The following is a 27377-nucleotide window of genomic DNA, read 5'->3' as shown; positions in this document are numbered from 1 at the left end:
GTGGTTGCCCAAGTAGATAAGATTCATTTTGAAAATGTATTTTATTACAGAGTTGATTATTTTAACAAATCATTTGGGAATGCTTTTTTCTTTTGCATCAGAGATGAATTAAAACTGATACTCTGCTGTCTCACTCATACCAAGGCATGCACTTGTATCCAGTTATATCACATGCAATCCAGCTATGGTTGGCACTTTTGCTCTGTGGAAAACATGTGGTCTTTTCTTTGGCACCTTGATTGTTTTAGAAGTTCCATCATTATGGAGGATGCTGAATTCACCAACAGCAATGAAGAAGGGCAGAAAACTCTTTTACAGTTTTTGGAAACGGAAGAAAAAGAAGACAAAGCGGGTCAGCATTCTAATGTAAAAGACCATCATGAAGGTGAAGATTATGAAGGTTTTGATAATTTGCAGAAAGCTGTATTTATTAAATAGCTCTACTAATCTGGTAGATGGGAGCGGTACAGTTTTAAGCTTCAATGATACTCCAAGTAAGTCCATTGTTTTGAGTAATGTTACTCTGCCACAGGTGTAACTCATCCAAACCCAATCCATTACTTCTGTAATAGTGAATCCTATAGTTTCTGCTTCTGTAAGGCTTTTAAAATGTCATCTTTTATTCTCATGTTCTGACTTGACAGCAAGTATACAAGAGCTTTGCATTTTCTTGCCCAAACTGTCTTTATTGAGGTATTGTTTTGCTTTACTTTCTGTTAGAACACAGAATTGAAAAGTCAGGTGTTGGTGGCAAGATGGGAAACAACCTTTCTGAAGGAGTTGAAGATGAATCTGATTCTAGCACGTAAATAACTTAATTTGTTATCATTTCTAATGGTAATTTCCTTGATACTGTTAATTGCTGTTTTCAAGAGAAGATTTGGTTAATTCAGCTTGTGTCTGTCGTATGCATATCCCACTCTACTTGTAGGACAGCAACTCTGTATGAGAAGTTACTGTAAAATAAGTTGGTCTGTTAAGGAGTATCAGTGTCGGATTTTTGAATAAACAGAATTTAATACTGTCATGTAAGACCAGTTAGCACAGAACCACTGTAATGATGGTCCAGTACTATTTATTTTTATGTGTAGGTGGTACAGCAGCTCTATTCCTGCAGAAATACATGTTACCTGGCACAGGAGGAGGAGTTTGGTGGGTTGAGTGTTTTAAATGGTTGCTGCTGCCTTCAGAAAGATCAAAGCATGGTTCTGTCTACTTTGACAAAACTGCTTATCTCTGCCCTGGATTTACCTGGGAGGGAGACAAGGAACGATTGAAAAACAAAGCAAAGTTTATTCATGTATCTATGTGGGAAGCTGCATGGCACATACGACTGCTGCCCGTGAATGCTGACACTGTCTCTGTTATCAACAGAGAAACTCAAAATACACCAAGCTGATTTTAAAAAACAGACTTATTCTCTCTGTGTTTTTAAATAGTCTAGAATGACAAGAGAGACTAACTTGCTTCAAAACTGTTTCATCAGCTGTTAGAATATTCCCTTTAAAGTTTTATACTGTTGTTCAGGAAAAATAGAATTTGTAAACCCTGGTACCCTCTGTGGTTATCCATGTGAAGTTAATGAGATAGACTTTGCTGTTTTCACCTCTTTGTGTTCCTGAACACAGCTGACAGATATTAAACAAACACCCCACATATTCAAAATGTTAATGGGTCAGTGATGAAAGCCACTGCCATCCTTGGAATTAAAGGAAAACTGCCCGAGGGCTCCTGTGGCATAAGGGTAGGCGCTTTCAGCTGCTATGTACAGTGCGGCATTCACTGCCATGCTGGCGCACTCGAATATCGAGTATTGCAGTTGCTTTCCAGGTGACTTAGCAATTATTCCTCCTCTGGAAATAAAGAACAGCCCATTAGCTTGGGGGTCATTATGCCTGTGCTTCCTGGTCTACAGGTGATATTCTACTAGGCAAATAAGATTGCAGAGAGAGAGGGAGGCTTAGGAATTGATGAGAAACAGGCATGTATTTTAAAGGATCTAGAAACAGTAGGTCATTACATCAGTCTAGCCCACTAGCATTAATTATGTATCTGCTTATCAGTTGTTTAACCATTTTTATTCAGTATGGTCAAACAACATTGAAGTATGCTATGGTAATTTTAGAGGTGAGGTCATAGATTTGCTACTGTGATAATTGATACGAACAGGAATTCTACCTATATGTGCCCTTTGTATGCTGAGAAATGTATGCCTTTTTTCGGGGGTAGTTCTGCATACAGGAGCTGTCCTGAAACATTTCTGCTGTAAAGTGGGAGGCAATTTACTGTGCTCCTCACATTTGTTTAAATAGAAAGAAGTGGGTGGCTTGTGTACCAAGATCCAGTGTGTTGTGAACAAACTTTGCAGCTGCACTTTTATGATTTGTATTAATCTTGAAGATAGTTTATCAATGAATGGTAGACTAATAAAGGTAGATTAGCTGCCAAAGTGGAATGGCTGATTAAACAAAAAATAATGCATTGAATGATTAAACAAAAATAATGAATACTGATGGGACGCCTGTGGTAAATCTTTTAGGAACTCAGAGACAATCTTAATAAAGATTAAAGACAAAAGTGCTGTGAAAGTTTTTATACTTATGACAGGTCACAATATGATGCCTAGATATGCAGGAAAATATCATTTCTCATAGTAAATGAAGTAAATGAAAGAATGGCAGACTTTTAGTGAAAACAGCTCATATTCTCTTTTAAAGGTATGAGATGTGGCAAACAGAAGAAGAGCAGGGAAAATCTGAAAGCTTCAATGAGCAATCTGAAAAAGATAAAGAGGAGCTGGAGATGCAGTACCAAAAACAAGCAGAATTGCGGATTCGGAGGGAAAAAATAGCAGCTCTGCGTGCAGAGCAAAACCAAAAAGCTAGAGAAAAGTAAGAGACTGTTCACTGTCCTTTCTTTGCCCGCATTATTTTCATCTAACTCGTTATTCCGGTTGTTGAGAAGCTTAGCTAATTCAAAGGATGCTATGGCTTTGTGTTTTTGAGGTAGTAGTTCACTCAGGAATATTTTTATGAGGAAATGGTATAAAAATAAGAATTGCCTGTAGCCCTTCAGGTAAGTCTTCTGACCTATAAAAACAGGCTCGCTAAAGGCAAAGACTGTGTGTATGCTTTCTGCTGGATCAGATGCACTGCATATGTCTGTGTTATCGTTGGCCTCAGAAACCTCTAAACCTATAAAGTTCGTCCAAATTTGTTGTAGGGCAAGAGGATTCCTTTTTCTGATTTTTTTTAATAGATTTTGTGAAAATGAGAGTGTTCAGAAGAGAGAGAACAGACTAACGTCCCTGTACATTCAGCCCCATCCCTGGTGTGCCTCAGATAATGGATTACAAACAGGGGAACGGTGTTGGAATCCAGGTTTCATTGCTATGGCTCTTTGTTTGCCTATGTTTTGTAGAAAAGATGAGGAAGCCCAGAAAGAATATGAAGAAAAACGTAAAGAAATGCTTGAAGATATTCAAAGGAACCATGAAAAGGCAGTCCACTTCCTGAGAAAAACAATGACAAGGTTATAATAAATTCATTTTCTTCTGTCATCATACATTCCATGGCATATGATACAGTATCCTTTAGTTTTCTAGGAGTTTTTCTGCTGGATTTCTCCTCTCTAACACTTGGAAATCTTCAGCCATGCTGCCAGCACTGTGAAGTGTTGAAATGTTACCTACTGAAAAAGGACTTGAGAAAAGACCTGCAAGAAAATCCACTGGTTTGCAGAGCAGTATGACTAATTCAGTAACTGGCATCTGCTTTTCTGAGACTGTGCAGGTTTAATGTTCTTGAGGGGTGCTGTATATAGAAGACTTCTCCAACTGTTTCACCTTACCCAGACCCCATATCATAGTAAAAAGACTTACAACAAGAATACCGGGTGACAGTGACAATTACTATTTGCCAGGTTAAACATTCTAATGTATAAGATATAAGTCTGAAGGATTTTATTCTACTTGCAGAATTCATGAGAAAAATGCAGAAGAAGAACTGAAGTCTAAGGAGCATATGGAAAGGAGGATACAAGCTGTGCTTTCCCTGAAAAACAGCATAACTTCCAACAGGGTACTGCTGCTGCAGCTTACACCACGAGTGAAGCAGTTGCCTCTATAGACTAATAAGCTTTAGTGAAAGTGACTTCAGTTTTCACTGCAGAATTGTTGTGTGACACTGGCCAAATCCCCATCGGAAATGTGGAGAATTTAAATACAGGAATAACCATGTTAGAAATGCTAAAATCTTCCCTTAAAAATATTCTGCACGTCCAGTGCACAGTCTACTAGTACCTTACTTAACTGTTTTCAAAATGTACAGCAATCAAGTTCCTCTTCAGAGTAATCTATCACAGATTTGTATGTAGATAAGGGGACCAGTCCAGATTTTCTGTTGTATATTCTGCAAGTGAATCAAATGTAACTGGTTTGTTCGCTTCATAGGAAAACCTCCGAACCCTCCAGATAGGGAAAAAAGCAAGGGCCTTTGAAGCAAAAAAGCAAGAGATGAAAATGAGGGAAGCTATCCTAGCAGAAGGAGGCAATGTTACTAAGGAAGTCGTCCTCCATAAACGACTGCTGGAATATGAAAAAGAGAAACAGTAAGTATTCGTTTCTACATGGAACTCTTAGCTGCTTAGTGACGCTCACACAGGAATATATTTGATCTCTTACTCAGATTGTGAAAACTCAACATCTGTGATGCGATCTTAGTGGAATGAATTCATTCTTATAATCTTTATGTTTGATATTTGTACAGTCTGCTTTAAGACTTGAACTTCTAGCTCAGATATGATGCAGAGAACCAAAGTTAGGGGCCCATGTTCTCTTGTGGCCGGTGCAGAGAAACTAAACTACTCCAGGTAGTTCAGTGAACCAAAATCGGATGCCTGAAGTAACCCCAGTTATGTTTCCTGAGCACTTTTGATTTTAAATTGCTTTCTTAGGGCTTTTACAGAACGTCTCAAAGACCACCCTGTAATAAGAGGCAGAAGGTCTTTTATGTACTTTTTTGATCAAAGTTACTATTCTGCTTTGTAGCAAAATTGCCAGGAATATGTGTCTGCTTACTGTGTAGCTTAAAGGCTCAGAAGGGACTGGAATCTGATAAAATTATTAGTAGATATCCATAATTTCTTTAATATTCTAACACTTTTGTATTACAGAGCTTTTGCAGAACAGCAAAAATCTAGAAGAATTGAGATTGTAGCTCGAATTTTGCAAGAAGATATTTACTTTCACAAGCAGAAAAATAGTCAAATAAGTATAAAGGCAGTTAAAAGGGATGATAAACTTGAGGATTCTGTGCTTTGGAGAATGAAAACATGGCAATATATTGAGAAGACATGCAAACATTCAGCTGCAGCACTACCACAGGTAAACAAATGTCTAAGTATTAACCATCTTTAGATTTTTTCGCTGTAATTTTTTTTTGACAAAAAGCTGTGATTGTTAAAGTAACTGTCTTGTAGCCATTTCTAACTGTATCTTAACAATTTTTGTTCTCTTATAAAAGTTGTCGTACAGCTCAGCTAATGAAAGAACTACTTCTGCACAAGAAGTTCCTGAAAAAGTATGCCATGATGTGTCTCGTGAAAGTAGAGAAGATGAGACAGACAGGGACAAGCCTCAAGCTGAACCAGAGTTTCCAGGACTTTGGGATCAGGAATGTGGCTTGCACAAGGTAAAGGTTTTGGTATCTTCTTAGAAATAGAAAAAATAGATATGAATAAGATGCCTATATATTTATTTTATTGTTAACTTTAAGTCATTATACAACTTTGTAAATGTATATATAAAAGCATCTTAAAGGATTAGAGAAGTTTTGTATACAATTAAAACATGGACTTACCATTATTATGTAGATGTAAAAGTTCACTGTGGGAAGGAATTGTTGTTTTATACCTATTTTTGTAGTTTGTTCTCTTAAAGAGAAAATAACATCTCAGTTTGAGTTCAGATATGTTACGACATATATCACATCACGTTCACTTGCTTATTTGAGTTCTGAGAAAACTAAAGGTGACACTCTGGGTTAGCAACAAAATTGTTTCATGTGGAAACAACTTTTTCAATCGCATGCCAGGCACTAAAAGGTACCTGTTCTGCTGTGACAAAGTAACTGTAGTCAGTACTCTAAATGCAATAATACTCACTTATGAAGTAGAAATTATGTATTTAAGAAATTAAATGTTTTCTGAGGCATACCTTGTTGTTTGTTTCTGAGGCATACCTTCCATATACTGCTTTCTTGGGACAAAAGATCTTTGAGAACATGCTCTAGAATCTATCAATAAGGAGCATTATCAGTCTATCTCCATAGACTCACATGAAAGCAACACTGGATCGTAACTGAATTGATTAACAAAAATGGTTAGCTCTGTGTTTGTTGTTTTGTTGTGGATTTTTATGATTAGTTATTCAGAAAGCAAAGAAATTACAACTTACTGCTTTTAATGGCCATACTAACTCACGTGTTCAGCTGGGCATTACAAGGTACAGAGCAGACAGGTCAGAACAAATTAATTTCTTCCCACAAAAGCTGGAAGTCTGAGTTTGATCTAGTGTAGAAACGGGCTAGAGGCCAGCCAGATCACTCACAGGGTCTTCCATGTAGATAATAGATTTGTTGATTAGTTACAAGTTATGGTGACTTTTTTTGGGGGGGAGTGGTTGGTATTTATGTTTTTTTAGGTACCTGAAGAAGAAACTGAACCAAAGCTGTTGGCTGCAAGAATGATGCAAAGTGAGATTTTTGAAAAAACAACGGGGAAACTACAAACTGGAATTGTTCATAAGGAAACAGGCGCTGCTCGTGAACATGAGAGGTGTCGTTTTTATAGTAAACCAAATCTCATTCATTTCAAGGTGAGTTGCCATTCTGCAAAAGGCCTTTTAAAAAGGTGTATGTAGTTGCTGTATCTGTGTACAAATGAATTGATAAATCACCAGGACACAGTGCAGGAATGGTTGATTTTAATGTGTTGTGAGTCAAACCTGGAAAAGTACTCTCCTTTTTCTCCAGCAATCTCTCAGAGAAGTTATATAGTCAGCCCAAACCCAGTTGTAAATATAAAATATGGGAATTTAAACTGTCAAAGGGATGAGCACATGCTTAAACATCTTGTTAGATTGTGTTCCATACTTTGTACTTTAAAGATTTTACCTCCCTTTTACATACCTTGGAAAATGAGCTTGCAGGCAGCACACTTCTGAAATTTCCAAGCGCTTTGCCATGGTGAACACCACCATCTCTTCAAGTAACCGCATGAATGAGGAACACGGTCTGCAAACTAGAAAAAATGAAGTCGTTATCAAACTGATGTTAAGTTTCCAGCAACATACAACAATTCTCCCTGAATCTCTAGTTATGCTGTCAAAAAGACCAAAAGCTCAGTCTTGCTGTGCTTTCTTCCTTAGCAAGTACCTTAGACATCACTTAATACTTTCTGAAAGGAAGAAAAAAAGAAAATTGATGAATTGTGACAACTTAGTAGCTGGAAGTCAATGCCTCAGGCAGAAAACACAGAACTTCACTGGAAGGAAGTGGCACCCAGCTCTGCGTTCAAAATCTGTGTATTGTCTTTGCCACCTGCAGTATAAATTGTTGACAACTATATTAGCCCAGATTCCAGGAAACTGAAGTAAATTAGTTGCTCTTGTAATTGCATGTGTAAATGCTATCTATGTAATTCAGACCACTTGATGTGTTTGGTATTCCAAGGATTTTGATGTTGGTAAAATCTACAAAAAGAAGATAGTTTTGACGAATGCATCTTACAGTGTTAACTTCTGCAGACTAGCAGGAATCAGCGAATGGCTCAAGGACTTCATCAGTATTCAGTAAGTAAAATTACATAAAATTAAGTTTTCAGCTCTTCTGGCTGACTGACTTATTTCTTAATAAATTAATCCAGGATAATAAATATGTAATCTGTTCTGCCAGCATTGGTAGAATGAGAGTCAGATACTTCGTACATAGCTTTAATTTTAAGTTCTATGTTAATTATCCCCATAGTTTTGACCCACCTGGCCAAATGTCTGCTGGAATGTCCTGTGAAGTAGGGGTAACATTTAAGCCAATGGTAAGTGCACTGAATGACTCTGAACCAGAAGGCTTGTGTTATTGCCTAGCTAAAGTTAATCAGGCAAGTATCAAAAATGCCTTAAATAGAAATACAGAATCTAGAAAGTTATGTAACTCGAAGAATGAGGAAGATATAACTTTCAGCAAGCTAAATGAACAGGCTAAATCTTCACAAATTAGTTGGTAACTTTTTTTTCTTGTTTGTATTTATTTATTTAGATAAATGAAACTCTTGAAGGAGAAATCACATTTATGGCACAAACAGGTTCTTTTTCTGTTCCATTGAAGTGTACAATCAAGAAATGCATTGTAAGTGACTTTGTTTAAATATTTTAATCAGAGTCAATATAATACCAAAAAAAATTGAAATAACAAACACCACTGAAAATATTTAGCAAGAAGTAAATGTTTCTTTGTAACTGCAGAGTCTCTTTCCATAAAATGATTCATTCATACCTGCTCTAAAAGCAGGTAGCTAGCAGCCAAATTGTCTTTGTGTTCTTGATGCTCGAATGTGAATTGCAAGCCTTTCATTATCTTAAACCTAGCTGCAAAGGTGAAACTTCCATATGAAGTAGCATTCATATTTTATTCTGCCTTTAAAACTATGGTGCCTCAAAGAGCAGAACAGGATGCGTTTTAAACTGATGTGTGGTGCTTGTTTGTTTATCATCCTGCTGCTTATAAGACTATCTTGTTCTAACACGAGAACACCAGTGTTGAACTGATGTGTAAATGCTGTCTAAATCCAGAGTAACCACTTGAACTTACTTGGGTTTACACAGTGCTGCTACCGCGATCACGATTTGACGTGTTCCCACAGTCAAACAGTGAATTGACATAAAAGTGGCTTGGTTTAAGAAGATTTTGTTCAAATTAGTCTGCTTTTCCAGAAAGGCAGAGTACCTGTAATTTATGTTATTGTTTGATATTGTCTTTGAAATGGTAATAAGAATTTTAAAGACTTATTCTTTAACTGGTTGATGCCCATTTAATTGGCATCACTGACTACCTTGGACAGTAATAATTATGTTTTTTCTTCTTACAGTTGGCGCTAGATAAAGAACTCATTGACTTTGGCACTCAAGTTGTGGGGGAGAGAATTTCACGGATGATCACCCTGACAAACCGTGGAGCTTTGGGAACACGATTCAAAGTTCAGGTGTCATCAGGTGACAGTAGCATAAGCAGAGCAATAGCAAAGTCTTGTGGAAGAATGGTAGGTTTATAAAGCATTTCTCTAAATAGATCAAGATGTTCTGCTTTGTAAAAACATATCGTTTTTATATGCAATATTGCCAACCCAAGCACAAATAATGCATTAGACCGCCAATATCACAAGGTAAATAAAACGGCTCTGAAGAAAACCTCAAGAATTAGAGTTCTTGAAACAATTCAGGCTGTGCTAAGATACATTTTGTCAACACCTAAAGCTATGAGGCAGGAAAAAAAATAGTCAAAAGCAGAGATTGTGACACAATCCTTTAAACCCCCAATTATATTTTTCTACGGAAAAACTGCTCTGTTAATTGTAATATAATTGTAAAATACTGGAACCATAATCTATTGTTCCTCATATATTGGTTGCCTGTTTGGAGTAAGCGGCAAAAATTTCATTGTGTCATTGATAAAGCTCTCTAGAAGAGTGTGTTCTGCTTGACAAGTACAACGCATATCTCCATTTATAACATGAAACATATTCTGTAATAGACTAGTCAACAATTCAGTGAATCTGTTCCTGAAGAGGAAGTCAATATTAGTCCTGTGAAATCTCTACTTAAGAAAAAGGATGAAACTTGTCCTGACCATCATGAGGAAATGGCTAATTGTGTAACTCAAATGGAACAGCAGAAGATAGAAACAAGCCTGAGGAGCAGTTCTGCAGGTGAGGTGAATAATAATAATAAAAGAGTCAGAGGACTCAAAGACTTCTGGACAGGAGCAAATTTGTATGTACAACAAGAAGTTTCCTTGTAGACCTTTTCCCCTACACTGGGATACATGATTAGACTTGTGGCATTTGTGCTGGTTTTGATATTTTTGTTATTGTACAGAAGCATACATTCTGCTTTTTTTGTTTTTGTTTCTTTTCCCTTTCTTCTCCAGAAGAGCTGAGTCAAGATGTGTTAAACTCCCAATCGGATCTAGAAGCAGATGATGCAAAGAACTTGGTGGAACCTTCTCCTGAAGAAACACCAGCTGAAATTATGCTGGGCAAGGTAATGATTAGCCTGAGATGCATAAAAGACTTCCAGTGTTCTAAGCCTATATGAAGAAGTTGCTTTGGCTTTCGCAGTACATGTACAGTATGTAAGTACAGAATGCAGAAAAACTTAGGCTTAATTCAGGACAAAACCATTCATTATCTATATTTTCACCAGTATCACAAAAATACTTTAGTAAACTACATAATTTAGTTGTCATGCAGAAACCACAGAATGAAACTCATCCTGCAAGTTTCTGACCGCTCTGCTCCGGTTGTGTTTGGATACAGCAGGAATATATGCTGTTCCTTTATTTTAAAACAATTTATAGCCAATGACAGTAATACAGTCATTTTTTTAATGAAATTTACTTTTTTTTTTTTTTTTTTTAAGGTTACTGAAGGTGAAATTGGACCCTTCAGCTCTGTGAAGCTTCAGATCATATTTATCCCAGCTATCCCTGGGGATGTACGGGCAGAGTTTGTGATTACATTTGACAACTCACCCTGCAAACCAGTGAGTGTTTTTGTCTAAGACTTGACTCAAAACACTGTAGAAAAACTAGTATGAAACTGTCCAGCTTATGCATCTTCCAAGGATCAGAACTAAGAAAGCAGATAGATGAAAAAATATAAACATTCTAAGAAATAACGAGGTAGCAAGTGATTATGTATTGTGTAACCTGGTAGCAGGTTTCAGGGTGAGTTTGTAAACCATGGCCACTTTTGTGGGACAGGAATACCTACAATTTATTTTTTTTTAAATATCTTCCATACATTTGTCTAACCAAAGTACCTTTAATACAATTTTTTCACTCCACTCTAGTTCATAGGAGAAACTCTTGCTCTGCCTAGATCAGTAATAATTTCAGAGGCCAACTGAAAACAAGTACACTCTTGGTTTGTGTATTAACAGCTGTACTTTAGTGCCACGGGAGTTTCTATTGATGTGCCAGTTTGGGTGCCCAATCCAAATGTTGATTTAAAGATCTGTATGTACGACCGCCTTTATCAAGACTGCATTGTCATTCAAAGCAGGTGAGCTACCCATTCATTACCAGGCTCTCAGGCCAAGACTTCATAACCATGGGGAGAATCATCCTTCTGAACTCCTGGCAACTTTCTCTATGTTAAGGGCATTTAATATGTAGCACACTAATATGCCAGTTTACCTTGACATATTTGATCTCCTGGTCTGATTCATTAGGAAGAATTTTCTTTGTGCTATAGTAACCATGGATGAAATTCCAAATGTCACATGTGCAGGTGTATCGTGTGTCAGCCTTTTATCCTGCCAACACGGATGCATTTAATCTCCTGGCTGAATGTGGCATGCTGATAACCTTCCTGCGCTAGGAGTTATTAAAATTACTCTGAAGCTTGTATCAGAAACAGGATTTTTCACCATACATCTCAAATGACTTGTCAAACTGAGCCAGTTAAAACTGCTGAAAATGCATATATCTTACTATTAATTGGGAATGATCTCTCAGAAGGGTAGTGGCTGGACTGTTAAGTAGCTGTTCTTCCATTGCAACGGTGAAAGTTTGAGGAAAGGCAGTTGCTAAGGTCTCTGGTCTGCAATTAGGCACAGACCAAGGATCCAGAGCCAAGGACAATTATCAAGCTAGCTATGAAGTGTTCAAACTGTTGTCAGTGTACAGTCCAAGACAGCAGTTTGCTACACGAGCTACACATACAAGCTCTACATCAGCTGAAGAGCTGCTATCTTCAAGTCTGTATACTTTTGCTAGTAGCAAAAGCAGATCAAAGCCATGGTTTTCTTAAAGGAGACCAAAGCTATGGTTTTCTGTAACCCAGTTGAAAAGGCTTGTCTCAATGCCTGAAATGACTTAGCTCGTGAGAACTGAGGCTCAGATCTGAAATATTATTAGCATAGCTTCTAAAATACAGACTAATGAAATGTTAATAGGATATTTTTTAAAAATGCACTTTAAAATTACAGATTGTTCTTACAAACGTCTCCTCCCATGCTTGGCTATTTGTAGGAAAAAGACACATATACTATGGTAATCACAAAGCATAAATATGGAATGATAAATATATAATTATATTTATATTAACCATAAATATGAGTGAAAGTGTCTCACCAGAATCCTGTCCAAAATAAACCTCTTGGAAATGTAATTTCACTGGCAGGTTATAATCCACACCAATTTAATGAAGCAGTAAGTAGTTCTCAGTCCGTCAACGGTCAGAAATCATTCCAGGCTCCCAGCACCTTATGCTGTAGTAGTGGATGGAGAGCAGACCATCTGGACAGACAGCTTGTTAACCAGTCACAGAGGGGGAAAACAAAAACCTGAAATATTTGTAAATTGCTTGACAATTTTGCACCTAGGCATTAAATTACAAAGTAGGATATGGATTGTGGCTATCACTGCGCTGTAGTATGAACAGAATTCACTTGAACAGAAAGCTGCTTCCTTAGCTTCCAGTACACTGTTCATGGCAGCATGAGCCCAGCCCCACTCTGGCTACATTTTGATGCTCTTTTTAGGTGTCCTACGGCCTTCCAGGTTCATCCTTCTGATTCTTCTGGCTCCATGATGGACATTCAATGCTTAGGAGTCTTAAAACCATTGCATGAATCGTTCCTTTTGATTCAGATAGAGGGAATATATGTTAGGAACAAATGATTAGCTTGTATTTCACAGTAATTTGGCTTTGACTTTCCACTGACCTGATTTATCACTATGCACTTTGATAATTATATTCCCATCAGCTGTATACATTGCTTGAAATACAGCTGGGTTTGCTCAAAGTACTTCCAAAATCTTGTTTTCTATACTTAGCTTAAAAGAGAATACAACTGTGTGATTTTGCCATAACAGTTTCACATGCCCTTCATTTTCAAAGGAGGCTTAAAATAGTCACAGCTCTAATGGAGAGGAGTGATGCAAGAGGGGGAAGGGAAACAAACTTCCAGAGCAAATGGAGTCGCTGATCTAGCAACATGGGCAGCCCCCAAACCACTAAGCAGGTCTGATCTGTTTGCAGAGCAAAAGCTGCGCTGCGCTTGACGTTTGAAGTGTGCAGAGAATTGACTAAACATATGGAGCTTCTGCCAAAAACAGGTTACATTCAAGCTCAGTCATCCTTCAGCGTGCAGCTGAAGTTCCTGCCCAGGTAACCTAGCAATATTAATATTTTTATATTTAACATCTGTAAGAGGCTGCGAGCATAAAATCTGAGCAAGTTAAAGGTGTGTTTTTCCTTCGCACTGACTGGAGCCGGCCGGACTCCACGCTGCTGGTGTCAATGCAGTCCCAGGCTCCCTCCTGTTTCCCTGTGCAAAAGATGCCAGATGCTCAAGGAGGAAATTAACTTGGATCCCATTCCTGTGAGGAAATGCTTCTCCTGTGGTGACAGCAGCAGTGTGAAAATCCAAACAGTTGCATTCCGGGTAAATTGCCTCTGTTTCTGTGGGGAGCCCCCTCTTGTACAAAAGAGAGGTTAGGTGGGCAGGTGGCTACTTCACAGATCACTGATGAAGTCACTTTTGGACAAGTACTCCTCTGCTTGCTGAGTAAGGTAAGAACAGTTGGACTTCCTGCTTGTATCCCTCATTCAAATACTATTTTCTCTAACTTACTGAATGCGTTGATTTTTTAATTTATTTTAATTTCATGTGTCATTTGACATAAGAACATCTTCTAAGATGTTAAAAGCCCTACCTCAGCAAGCTTCTCTCTTCCACTTCAAAATACATCTACGATAGAAGAGTGAAAACTCAGCTATAGAAATTAGAAATGCCTTTTTTTAATTTAAATGCAATTTAAATTGTTATAGACCATTGTTATTTATCTTAACCTTGTTATTTTAAAGAATTTAGCAGAACGTTTCCTTTAAAATATAAACTGAATGATTAGATCTCAACACTAATATACAGTCAAATACTGCAATGGCTTCAGTTATTTTAAACTTAAACCTTTTTTTGGACAAGCCCTGAAGTACTGGGTGCAGCGATTGCTGGTGTACACCTGCAGGTCTCCTCAAGGAGTTATATAGCTCCTTCCATCTAAGTACGTCTGGATTTTCACTGATGTGCTCGACGTTTCTAGAAATCAGACCTTTACATTCTAAAATGAGGCTAAGCACTGACATCAAAATTATCAGTACATGAATATTCGTAGAAAACTATTTACAAGTATTTACAAATTTTTCAGCACTTCAAATCCTACCAGATTAACCACAACAGTAACAGTTGTTATCATATTTTTCAGTTCCTGAAGTTCAATGCTGTAAAACACCATTCTGCTTGTTGAGTGGTTAGAAGCATAGCTTAGATTTAGAGCATTAATCTCTCTTTGAAAATTGAGAAAGCTTCAGCAGGAGATTTGATGACATTAAGACATTTCTGACACACAAAAATAAGTATCTAGCTATTTTAGCATATAGATCTATTTTTAAAGGGGTTGTGTGTCTGTCTGAGAGAGAATAACAGAGAAAGATGAGCTTGGTAAGACTGATATAGTGTGACACATTTCTAGAAACTGACTTCAGTATTACAAGCTCCTTTTTTTCCTCAGGAGAAAAAATAGCTACATTAAAAACAAAATAAAATAAAAAAGAAAACCTTACTGAGCAAAGTTAAGTGGAAAGATTGACTGGTAGCTTGGGAAGCTCTCCCAGGTATTTTGTGCACGTTGAAATGCTTGGTCAGATGATACTGTGCTCTTAACTGTAGGTCCGCTTCAAGACGAGCCATAATTTCTGCATATTTGAATGCAAATTTTCTAATTCTGTGATTTTTCAGAATACCCTAATATTGTGTTTTTTAGTTTTCTGCATTTGGAACTAGTCTTGCAGATGCTGGCAGCCTAAATCGGATTTGTCTCTTATGCTTGTCATGTTAATGACACTTTCAGAGAGCTATAGAAAGGATTTTACTATCTTCTGAAGGCATAACAGCTAATTTAGAGCTCATGTCTGTGTATGTACAGTTAGGATCTTTTTCCTCTGGATTATTCTGCAATATGCAAAGAGCTTCTGCTATTGTAATGTCCACTCACAAAATGAAAACCAACACTTAGCTCCTTCCTTATATTTATCTCAGTTTCTATCTTTAGAGAAGTTTGCAATGCATCCAAGATCGCAAATCTTCTGAAATCATATTACAGATTTGTGAAACAAAAGTCAGTAAGATTACAGATCACCATGATGATAAGTGAGTGTCATTTATTCATTAGCCATTTTTTTGTAAAACACACTACAAAATTACATGCAATTACAAAATTGGTAGCAAGAACAGTATTGCTCTGGAGACCTAAGAACAGGAAACAATTCCCTCTGATGCTGTAAGACCCTATAAATAGAACAGTGGAGCTAAAAATGCTGGAGCTTTTGTATTGTCTTGGCTTGACGCTCTGATATTAAGCTTAGGATAGCAAGATGCTTCAGCACCAGAAAACCCACGTAGTCCCTGTAAGTGCCTAATCTGCCATGTAATCAGACGCTATTGGTCTCCACATTTATTTCCCCTACGCAGCCTGCCTGGATTTATGTCTTTCTGATATCTCGTGATTCAATTGGTAGTATCCCAAAGGGGCTGGCAATTAATTGTCATCGGTGTCAAAGGCTGCTGAGGTAGGTGTGAGTATTAGCTATGGAAGCAGCAAAGAAGCAGAAGACTTGTGTTCTGCTTATACTGGGAGCTGTATTTTTTTTTTCTGGATTTTAAGGAGTGTTTGGATGGCATTGGATGGGGTGTTTGGTAAAAGCATAAGAAGTGCAGCCCCCAGTAAATGACTCTCTTATTCTGTGTGTCCACAAACCTGTCTTTAAAAATCCAATTATTTTCAATTGGATTTGGTCCAATTATTCTAACTAAATGTAGTCAATTATTCTGACTACGTTGCTAGATATCCTTGTGATCAGCTCAGAGCAGGTTGGCTGGGGGATGCTGTTCTCCAGGAAATCCACCAGATTTCTGACCTGCCTGCACTTTCTTGGATAGAAGGCAGGTCTTCAGAATTGTTTGTTTGTTTCCCTTTCTTTAAATAAGAATACATCCATCAAAACTTTGCTATTCTCATTTGCTAGGTCAAGATACTCCTAAGAAACTGACTGTATTTTTCCTCTTAGGCACTCTCTTCCTGAAGATGCAGGGAACTATTTTGATGAGGAGACAAGAGTTTTGGAAGTTCCAATGACAATACTGATTGCAGATAAGGTTAGTGATTTTATTTTGCTAGTTAGCAGGCTGACAATAGATGTAAGTCTATTATCTTAGTCGAAAATTCACTTAATGATATCAAATCCTACTTTAGTCCATTACTAGCTGAAGTAATGACAATATGTGACAGTAGTAAAAGGTGCTTATAGTGATAATACAGAACGGATAATTCTTTTAAAACATAAAAGATACCCCAGCACAGTCTTTTTATTGTGATCTGTATTGTATTGTAGTAGAATATTTTTAAGCTGTATGTTTCCTGGAGATACAGGCTTGATTCTATTCTAGCCTATGAAATCTAAGATGATAAATGGAGAATCTTTTGGCAATTTTGTTTGTATATTAAAAAAGCCTTACTGTTTATACTACACATAACACTTTTTACCAGTGTTCTTACATTTGTTTCAGACTAAACCTGTGACTTTTACTGTCCATGCAATTATTACTACTTCTGATTTGGAAATCAATCCAGCAGAAATAAATTTTGGATACTGCACAATCTATGAAGCTGTGCAAACAAACATCACACTAACAAACAAATCCATCTTGCCCCAAGAGTTTGGGTTTGTGGGACTTCCAGAGGTACGTGCTTATCCCTCCTGCTCCTCTTCTAATTAAAATGTATATAATTAAGTAATTAACTTGTGATTGAAAGACATTATTCAATCTCTATTAGCTCATACAGACACAAACGATGTGCATTGCTAGGTACTAAGTGGTACTTGTTGCCATGGTATCTGCACAGCATCAGCTTTTCAAAGTTTTAGGGGAACAGTTGAGATCTTTATCATGTTTTATAGTTTTCCACGAGAGTAAACAAACATCTCTGAGAAAGGTAATAACCACAGATGAAAACAAGTCAGCACAAAGGTCTGAGTATTAAATTTAAATTTCTGCCTGTCAAGTTATTCTGGAATTAAAATCTTGCAAATCAGCCAGACAGTAATCACTGTAGGTCAAAATAAAAGCTTCTAATGAAGAGATTTCTGCTTTTCTGACATTTACACATTTAATATTTTTCTTACCTTCCTATTTGAAGTTTGTTGAAATTCAACCCAATGATGGACTTGGAATTCTTCTTCCTCTTGAAAGCCTAACACTGGATATAATCTTTAAAGCCAATAAGGCAAAGGAATACAACTTTGAACTAACCTGTAAATCGGAGATTAATAGGTACGTTAAACTGGCTGAGTAACAGATAACGTGGAAGTCTAAATCACAGTCCATTTCCACAGATAAGGAAAGCAACTCCAGTAATGAAATCTACTTTGTACTTGGAAAAGGTAATATTATCTATAGGATATAACTGTGAGGCTGGCAGGAATTCTCTAGTTCACAAGAGTTATTCAATTCCTGATAGTTTCACTCTTCATTTCCATATCTGTCTTTACCAAGTTAAACTTTCCATCTTGCTTTCTTTTCCTGTCCCATTTGAAGTTTATGCATGTGCTATATCCAAGGCGAGTTTGCCTCAAGTTTTGTTGACCTGAAATGTTCTGCTCACTTTCTCAGCAGAATTACTAAAAGTTCTTTGCTTTTTTCCAATAAAAGTTTCAAGTATTAAGCTAGTGCTACTAAAATAATGGTGGCAAAGATTCTGTGACTTAATGGGATGTATTTCCAGAAGTTCACAGAGGAAGAAGTCAAGTAGGGAATCTTTAGCCAATTGTGCATTAAAAATTACTGTTCATTTTCACGCAGATCTCCTATTGCAGGGCTTGAAAATTCCTGCTTGAATAGGGCCTGTAGAATCTGTTCTCTAGTTTCTGGGCTGGTTAAGAGCCTGTTTTATGCTGAGACAATTTATGATGTGTTTATTTTTAGACAATTCAAGCTGTCATGCAAAGCTGTTGGAGTCCACCCACCTCTTGAATTGTCTCATTCCTTAGTCCAGTTTGCTGCAACAGCTTTAAACGGTGTATCTACAGCAACACTCTATGTAATAAATTCCCATGTAAGTGTCAACCGCTTTACTCATGCCGTCCCAAGAATTGGCAATGGGGAAATTGCCCCTGTTGGACCCACCTCCTTTGAATTCCACGTGCCAGAAGATTGTCCTGTGACAATTGCACCTTCTGTTGGGACTGTGTTGCCTGGGAAGGTAAATTAACTTTCAAGCCTCAAAATTTCTAACTAGCATTTTGCTTGTCTAGATCCCTACATGCATGACTAGAATAATTTGTATTGTTTTAAATTGGAATTAAGGGGTTAACCATCAAGTCTGGATTCAGCTTTACATCACCCTGACTGTTCTTTCCCAGTGAAGAAACTTTATCATTATGATTCATTTGAAAAACCTTTAAACAACAAAAATAGTGGTAATATAAAGGCACTTCAATCTAGCATCCTTCTAAAAAGCTGTGAGTGACTTTATCCTTGGGTTTATCTCATTCACAATTTTGTTTATCAAATTTCTCATCAAATATACGTTTCTACTGAACTTTGTAGGTATAGCACATGTATGAGGGTTGAATTCTGCCTCTCATTCTTATCTGTGCTCTCACACTCCCAGAAAAGCTTAATTCAAGTGTCCTTCAGACCAACATTGTCAGATCAGCTAATCAGAGAAGAGGCAATTCGGCTCTGCAGAGCAGCTGTGGCAAGGGCAGAAATACAAGTAAGAAATGCTAAGAACTAGCACGTGCTAGCATGGTCTGTCAATACCAGTGATTTGGTTTTCCGTTCGGTATTTTTATCCTACAATTATTTGCATATTAATGGAGTGCTAACTCACGAGCTATGACCTGGGTATACAGGACAAAGTATGGCTGTACTGTCCCATCAAGTGTATAGTTTGTTCACTGAACAATCATTTAATTTCTTAAGACTTTCAAAAACCTTTCTAGATAATTTTTTGAAAGTGGGAATTGCAGCTAGTGTAAGTGCGCTAAAAGCTGGTGTAAGTGCTCTAGAAAATGTTATTCCACTTACAGGTTGATGTCATATATGGAATTTACATGTAATCCTATAGTTCAGTTAATTTACATCAGCCTCTGTGGTTATCTTTCCTTATGAGAGAAATAAGATAAAATTCTGATGAAGTATACAGTAACTCCTGCAGTAGGGAAATTTATTTTAGGATGGAGGGAAGTATCTCAGTGTAATTTTATCTTACTAAAATTCTAACAACTACTGCATCTACTGCTTGTTACCTTAATCCTACTTCTGTTATCTTGTTTTGTTTACTGCATTGTCATGTTGCCTCTTAAGTTATTAACTAGAAAATTCAGGAATTAGTAGGAACTAGTTATCCAAATTCCCCAGCACTAGAATCTCAGTCTGTAACTCCTGAATAATGCCTGTGTGTATTTACAGGCAAAGAAGAAAAATGAGAGGAGAGAGATAAAGAAATCAAACACTTCGTTTATCAGACACCAGTCTTCAAGACAGCTTGCAAGAGACAGAGGCAGTAAACACCTGAATCCTGTGTGTAGTTCTGAGCAACCAAAATTGGAAGAGATAGAACCTGAGTGAGTAGAAGCATCCCCTACTACACAGGCAAAAATAGCCTCTATAAGGGGCTTAATAGATCTACTGAGCCCTACAAGTGAAAAAGAAACCAAGCTATAATGAAGAAATATCTTGAGTTAAATTGCAAGCGCTGTTAGTGCCACCCAATGGTAACCTCTCAAGTAAGGCCAAGAACCCCTTTATATGTGTGGGGGAAACAGAGGACTTCAAAGAATGCATCAGAACATATGAGTACAACATATTAAATGGAAATGTAACAATACTGTAAAATAAACCTTTTAAACTATGTATATTGTAGAATAAGTATTTATTTCTGACTAGAACATCGTTCATTGCAACCCATTAGTTATAATTGTAACGTACTGTTTAGTGCAAGTCATAAAAATAAAATTCATATATGAAAACTTTTTTCCCTCTGTCTCTTACTAATAGGATTCTTATTCCTGAATTTTCTAGTTCTGAAGATTATATGGCAGCCCAGACTTTGTTAATCAGGAATTTCAGAGGGAGTTTTGAAAAATATGTCATACCCTGCTTTGTTGCAAGTGGAGATACTGACGGAAGGAGAAGCTGTGAAGATCTAAGCTGCAGGTATTCTACAAATAAACTGAAACAAGATATGTGTAATTCATGCTGGGTCAGAGACTTTGGAGGAAAGTGTTTTTATTCATTTGAGAGGGAAAAAATACTTTCTGCTTTTGATTTTTTTTTTAGGGTAGAAACTCATGCTTCCACCCTACTGATTAGATAAGAATCTAACAAATTAATGTTGCATGAACAGAATAAGAAGAGATTTCTGACACTAGTTTTTGAGATCTAAAAACAAACACCTCTCCACTATCTCCATAGCCCTCATAATACCTTGTATCTGGAGCTGCACTGTCCAGCTGTAGCACCATCTGTTGTGGTCACTTCAGATAATGGGAAAAACACAGTCAATTTTGGCGATGTCGCAATAGGTATGAAAACTGAATTCCAGTTTTGTTTTTGTTTTCTGTCTTTAATTTCTTCTGAGCATAGTTTTGTTATTTTATTTTGTTTAGTTTCAAAAGTCAATATAGAAACTAGGCCCATAATAGGTACTCAAATAGAAAATTAGCCTAACTGGCCAGGTGAGTCATATAAAAGCCTGCTTGATCCTGAAAGATGGAATCAGGAGCTCCACCTGTGACTGTCCAAATTTGACCAAACATTTTGGTGAGCTTTGGCTATGTATTAGCCATATAAACAGAATAAACATTTAGCACTGGTAGAAGCAGAAGTAAATAGGAATTACAGTAATTTGGAGCGAGCAGCAAGAGTTTTTTGAACTGTTTTTTTCATTCCTGTTAGGTCATAGAAGAATCAAGCAAATTACAATACAGAATATCTCTCCAGAGAAGCTGGAAGTATCCTTGCTTGGAACATGTGAGTTAATCTGTTGTTCAACTGTTTAATTTGACTTAGTGCCAATAGAAACTGTTTGCTGCTATAGCAAGGAGGAGATAGCACATTTCAGATTTAATACACATTCCTGACTATGACAGGAGGTGATGTGCAGAATATCCTGGGCAAGCCTAGGTGAGCCACTGGAAAGCTAATTCTATTCCACTCTTGCCTAGCACAGAACCAAACTTGAGAAGCGCTTAGCACTTCCTAAGCAGTAAAAGCTACAGAAATAGCAAATAGCAGAGTATAGAAAAATAATATAGGAATAGTGGCTGCATAGTATAGGAATAGTGGCAGTAGTAGTTTAGGAAAATATCATTATCTTGTATTTTAAGATGTTAATAACCTATTCCAGACAAAAGCTGGAAATGGAGCTCCATGGAGATCTTATTAACTGGAAAACAATCTTTTGGTTGCTTGACTTATGTATGAAAAAAACAGGTTAACTTGTCTTTTCAGTTTAATTCCAGATTTCTGGAAGCTTGTAGGTGGTTGGGTAACACCCATCTTTGAGCTGAACAATACTTGAACTAATTTTAACTCTTCCTCCAATTATAATTTATAAAATTGTTTTTCCTTGAGTTGTACTATCTTAGCTGGGATTCTCAATTCTGAATCCCCGGGGTCCTTTCTTGTTGGTCAGAGCAGTTGGAGTGCTTCAGCCAGGGGAAAATAAAACTCTTATCATCTCTTTTTGTCCAGACGAGGATAAATGGGTGAGTAAAAGCAACCCTGCTTAGCTCTGCTCTACCCTGCTTTGTTCCACTTGACACCACGGATTTGGGATCCAGCCCTGGGTCAGATCTGTCCCTTGCTGCAGGATTGGTAAGATCCTGCAGCCATTGGTAAAAGGGAGGGAAGAAGACAGAGATATAAAGGGCTGTGTTAAAAATGTATGTATGTATATATGTTTGTGTGTGTATATATACATATAACTGACTCGGATGTGTCTGCCTAATATTAAGCAAAACTTTACACAGCCCCTCTGTGTCCTGAATCCAGAAGTTCTGTAGCAATGGTCCGTTCTAGTCTGTCTGTCCGTGTTCCTTCAACAAAGGGGCTGACTAACAGACACCTCCTTCTTGGCAGTTTTTTGAAACACTGGACATCTGGACTGTGAAAACCAGCCTAACCCTGAACATCACCGGGCACGGGGTGACGCCATCAATTGTGTGCTCTGTGCAGGAAGCCCTCGATATGGGGTACGTCATAGCCCAAGAGAAAGCGACCTCCACGTTCAAGGTAAATTCTGAGCTCTGTGCTGCCCTGGGGAGCCTACAGCCATTTGTCTGAAGTATGAAGAGAATTTCAGTAGTTTCCACCCCGGTGAAATATAAGGCTGAGTAGCTTTAGATGAAAGAGCGTAACTTTAAAAGATAAGTAATTTTGTCCAAACTTGCCGGGCAGAGATAGCCTCAGGGATGGCAATAGCCCACACATGCTTTGTAAAACTTCTAGGTACAAAATAGGTCAGTAATGCAGAAAAATCATTTCAACCAGTCTACAAAATACGGATTCTACAAGCTTGAGAACTGTTTTCCTAATGAAAATGTTCTCCTATAAATCAATATCATCAGATACAGAACACTTCCACACTGAACCTGAGCTACTCCATACAACTGGATTCCCTTTCTTCCACAAGAGATAAAGATCAGCAGAGACTTCCCTCCTTCATGACATCATCTTTGCAAAGAACAGATTTTGTTGGTAAACTTTTTTAATAGCAATACTTTGTCCTGTTAAATACTTCATCCTGTTAAGTCTATTCAGCTACCAAATACATCCTCAGGTATTTGCATCTAAGTAACCCACATGGCATTTGCATATTAAAGAGCACATTAGGAATGCCCATCTTTGGGGGGAGTAGATTGTAGAATAAAGGAAAGACTTGGTGATGCTTTTTCAGTTTCTCAAATATAAATGCACTAAACTGATAGATGGGTTTGTTTCTAATACCCTATTTTGCTGCAAAACCGTATTTATTTTATTGCTATTCCAACAATAACAAAAAAAAGTTTAATATATATGGAGTAAAACAGAGCTGTCTTTTTTTTGTTATTCTTATCGTTGTTTCTGTTCACCAGGAACACAGAACTATAATGGTTTAAGTGTGTTCAGCATCTTTCCAATGGAAGGAGAAATTATTGCTGGGAAGAGTCAGGATTTTATTGTTACTTTCAGTCCTGATCATGAAAGTCTGTACTATTCTGACCGTCTGAAGGTTGTGCTCTTTGGCAAGGTGAGTAGAAATGTAATACTACAAATACTATAGAAACTGGTAGTGAGCAAATAAGGTTTTTTGTTTTTTCTTTTTTCTCTCTCCTTGAAAGTTTGCAGCTCCAAATTGGTTTTGGAATTTGAGGTAAGAGCAAAAATCAAAGTAATCTGATGCATGAAGGCTGATCCTCGTTCACAAACTTGAGCCACGTTTGGCAGCACTTGAGTTTTGCCTGTTTTAGTGGCTCTGATGTAAGTTAGTTTGTTCAGTACCCTCCTAAGGCACATGGCCTGAGAATGGAAGTTGTTGAAAGGGTCTGGCAAGGGGAAGAGCAGGGTTTTTACATTACAGCCAGTGCCTCTTGGCATTGGCATAGGCAGCTTATTCAGTCATTTTTGTGCAGCTGGTGCCATTGTGTCAGGTTTCCAGTTTTATCAGCAGTTGAGCTGTAACCTACATTTGCAGCATTCTTGTCTTACATAGGAAGTAGCCCATGTGATCCACTTAAAGGGGGCAGCAAGAGACCGTCCAATGTTTGTGGAAGGGGGAATTCCACTGGATGTGCCCGTAGAGTCCTTGGCTGTTACACTGCCTGTGTCATCGCAGGAAGCAGCAAAGGGAGGTAATGTGCTGCCACTTGCATGTTATTGAAAAATAATTAATGATAAAATACAGGCTTATTCCTCATCCTTTACGTCAAAAAAGTAAATACAGGATTTTTTAAAAGAATCAGAATGAGTATTATAGTATTACCAGCATTTACAACATTAAAAAATGCAGAAAACTCCCCTAAGAAAAGTTTTTCCCTAAATTTGAATAGTGTCCTATCTTAATGAAGATGATCTGTGTTTGCAACTTACCTTGCAAAAGGCTATGACAATTCAATAATATAACAAAGAATTACACTTAATTCTCACATAAGTTAACATTATTCAGGACTCTCCTGATTATACTCTTATGAATTCAGAAACAGACTCACTTTCTAGACTTAAAATTTATCCCCATTATTTAATTTCTTTAGAGAGCAGCTATGTTCAGAGGCAGTATATAAACAGCACCTAGCTACTGAAGCATAAAGCACACCTAACACACATTTAGGGATACAGCACTTGCAGAATATATGTGCCACAAGGCTAGAAAATAAGCGTGAAACCTAAAAGCAAACAGTTTGCAATTGCAAATCATGAAAAATCTCCTTTGCTTAATTCTTCACTAACCTTGTGAGTTAAACTAAAGGAGGATATCTTTATCTATGCCCAGTAATGGATTTGCCACAACATGACCTTTGTTTTGAACCAACTTGATGTAACTTATACCTTTTTAGACCATAATCTTTCAGTTTAGTGTCAGACTATTCTCAAGTTTACTTGATTTGTATCTGTTTAGAGCTGCAAGAACCAGTCAGGTCCATCCTGCTTGTCCTGGAGTACATCGAGGGAGAGAGTTCGGTAGTGCCAGCAGTGGCAGAACTGAAAGTTGGAGCTATCCGGACAGCTCAGTTTGCATCCAAGAAGGTGAGAAGTGCAGCTTTGTTAGGCACTATCAGGAACACTGACACTGTACAAACAGCTACTGGTTCCTCCTGTGAAAATTCAGCTTTAGGAACTCCTTAAAAAAAAAAAAAGACACTTTTTGCCTGCTCAGCTGTATATTATGGCAAAGTCGCTGTGTGTCTGTGGCCTCTCCATCAGAGCGTGGATTTCAGCTTTGAGAACCTGTCACTGCTGCAGCAGAGGGGATTCACCCTTGACGCTCCAAAGGGAACAGTTGATCGTGGTCAAGTAAAATGCATCAGCGTTTCGTGGGTGCCACCTGCTGACTTCCAAGTAAGTTGCAATCACTGAGACCTGCTGCTTCTAAAATGGAAGCAATGTGGGACAGTGGTACTTGCCTGACCTGAAGGAGGAACACAGAAGCCCCATCTCCAGGTGTCAGCAGTATGAGCTGCTTGGACACATTAGGATGACAGAACACATGTGGTTACCAAGGGAATATAGGCTGGTAAATGCTAGCATGGGAATAAAAGACAGGAATTGTGCACAAGTTGGAGGCTTGCTGTCTCACCTCAGTCTTGTGTGTGACGAGAAGGAATGAGCACAGTAGCTTGCACCACATCAAACTTACCCTCTTGCATGTCATTGCATTATATAGTACCAAAAGCCCAGACGCAGCTGCTGCTGCTAAATAAAAGGCACTGCTTTGATCACACTGATGAAAAATGTTTCATGCCCCTACTATTTAACGCCCCCTTCTGCAGTAGTTTGCAAGGAAACCCCCAGTCCTGCCGACACAGTGCTGGGTCTACATCGCAGTTCTTCATGAACCCTCTATCCTTGGCTGCTGCTGCCCTTTTTATTGCAAAGTCTTGCTATGAGTTCCAGCTAACATGGGGCTGGGATCGCCCCTCCCGATTCCTCTTTCTGGGTATTGGTGGTGACTGAGTGAGCGGAGCCTCCCACACTTTGTCCTGAGCTCTGTGTGGGATGGCAGAATGAGTGGCTTGTTCCAAAATTAAAAGGCTTCTGTCATCATGTGCAGAAGGCACTACTGTTTCTGGGATGACATATGAGATTGACTCAGTGCCTCTTGGTAAGCAGAACTGGTGTTGCACAAGGTTTGCTTTAAGTCATGGCTAACAGGCCATTTTCTTTCCCATTTCTTTCTTTTGTAGCCCAACTTCCGCTGCAACATGCTGTGTCAGGCCATGCCCGGTGGTGGCTATGGTTGTCACCTGGTGACAATGTCTGTCTCATTCTGCAGGGAATGCGTAGTGACTGCATCTTTACTGATCACAACGTATATGAACATTTTCTTTTTTTTTTTTTGTAGGCTGACAGCCCTCTGACTGTGACAACCCTACTGACCTTAAAAGGTGACATTAAGGAATCTTATCAAATCCTCTTCATGGCAAAAGTTGTATCTGCATGTACTCCCACTAAGCAAGGAAAATAAATTAAATAGAAAGGAAGATGGTGGAGGTTTATATTATTGGCAAAGCATTTGATCTCAACTGGAAAAGGAAAGATGTGTGAGCGGAATGGGGAGGCAGGCAGAAAGGCAGCATAGCATTTCTGCTTTTTTCCACCAAACTGTCTATGAACTCTGGCTAAACTAGTTTTATTTTCAAGCTGACTCTGACACTAACCTCATGATACAAGGAGAAATCAACACAGGGATTCACGGTGCAATCAGCTACATCTGCTCTTAATCCCAGTGCCTTCCAAAGGCTGGCGTTCCTCCAGGAAGTGTATGTTTTCTACATCTAGAAGTCTGAGTTTCAAACAATGTACTTTCTTTTTTTTTCCAATTTCAGATAAATTAATAGATGTGGAAAATACTTTTTTTTTTTTTCCTGATTAAGATTGTAATAAAACTTTTCATTTGAGTCTGTTTTGTCACTGGGACTTTTTACCTGCCTAAATCCCCACCTTATGGGCCTGGATATTGAGCAAACAAGTCAAGGAGCCAACAATACATCTGACTCTTGAAACTGAAATAACTAAAATATGTGTTTAGTTAACATAGCTACTTTTGCTATATTTTTGATAGATACGGAGATGCAAGAAGCAGATCAAAGATGTTAACTTAGGCTAATGAAAACTTAGGAATCTTATTTGGATACTCCTACCTAAACAATTCTCATAGGCAAGGGCTACATCCTATAGTAGCTTCTCACTGTCTTCTCCAACACAGAAAACAGAAAAGTGTCTGTATTGACTGATTCTTGGAAACCATTTTGCTTGCTAATGTAGACACTCCATGCTG

General features: G+C 37.9%; 1 protein-coding gene across 1 annotated transcript; it reads left to right on the top strand.

Moving 5' to 3' along the window:
• Positions 1-240: 240 nt before the first annotated feature.
• Positions 241-26624, top strand: CFAP74 (cilia and flagella associated protein 74). Its single transcript, XM_088536108.1, is given in 35 exon segments — positions 241-385; positions 721-805; positions 2718-2891; positions 3421-3531; positions 3977-4079; positions 4451-4608; positions 5173-5393; positions 5479-5690; positions 6701-6874; positions 7731-7849; positions 8025-8091; positions 8313-8402; positions 9142-9312; positions 9804-9978; positions 10200-10312; positions 10691-10813; positions 11213-11334; positions 13318-13446; positions 16405-16492; positions 16904-17077; positions 17535-17668; positions 18320-18596; positions 19008-19112; positions 19811-19965; positions 20423-20557; positions 20816-20925; positions 21299-21354; positions 21991-22110; positions 22484-22636; positions 22972-23101; positions 23479-23633; positions 24096-24234; positions 24999-25126; positions 25304-25438; positions 26442-26624. Coding segments are annotated over 35 exon segments (4788 nt in total). The 5' UTR covers positions 241-261; the 3' UTR covers positions 26565-26624.
• Positions 26625-27377: the final 753 nt, after the last annotated feature.

This window comes from Tinamus guttatus, unplaced genomic scaffold (genome assembly GCF_059628265.1).
Source record: "Tinamus guttatus ecotype Peru unplaced genomic scaffold, ASM5962826v1 Tinamus_guttatus_pri_ptg000652l, whole genome shotgun sequence".
NCBI lineage: Eukaryota > Metazoa > Chordata > Aves > Tinamiformes > Tinamidae > Tinamus > Tinamus guttatus.
The sequence above is the reverse complement of the archived record's forward strand: the minus strand, read 5'-3'. Positions and strand labels throughout refer to the sequence as shown.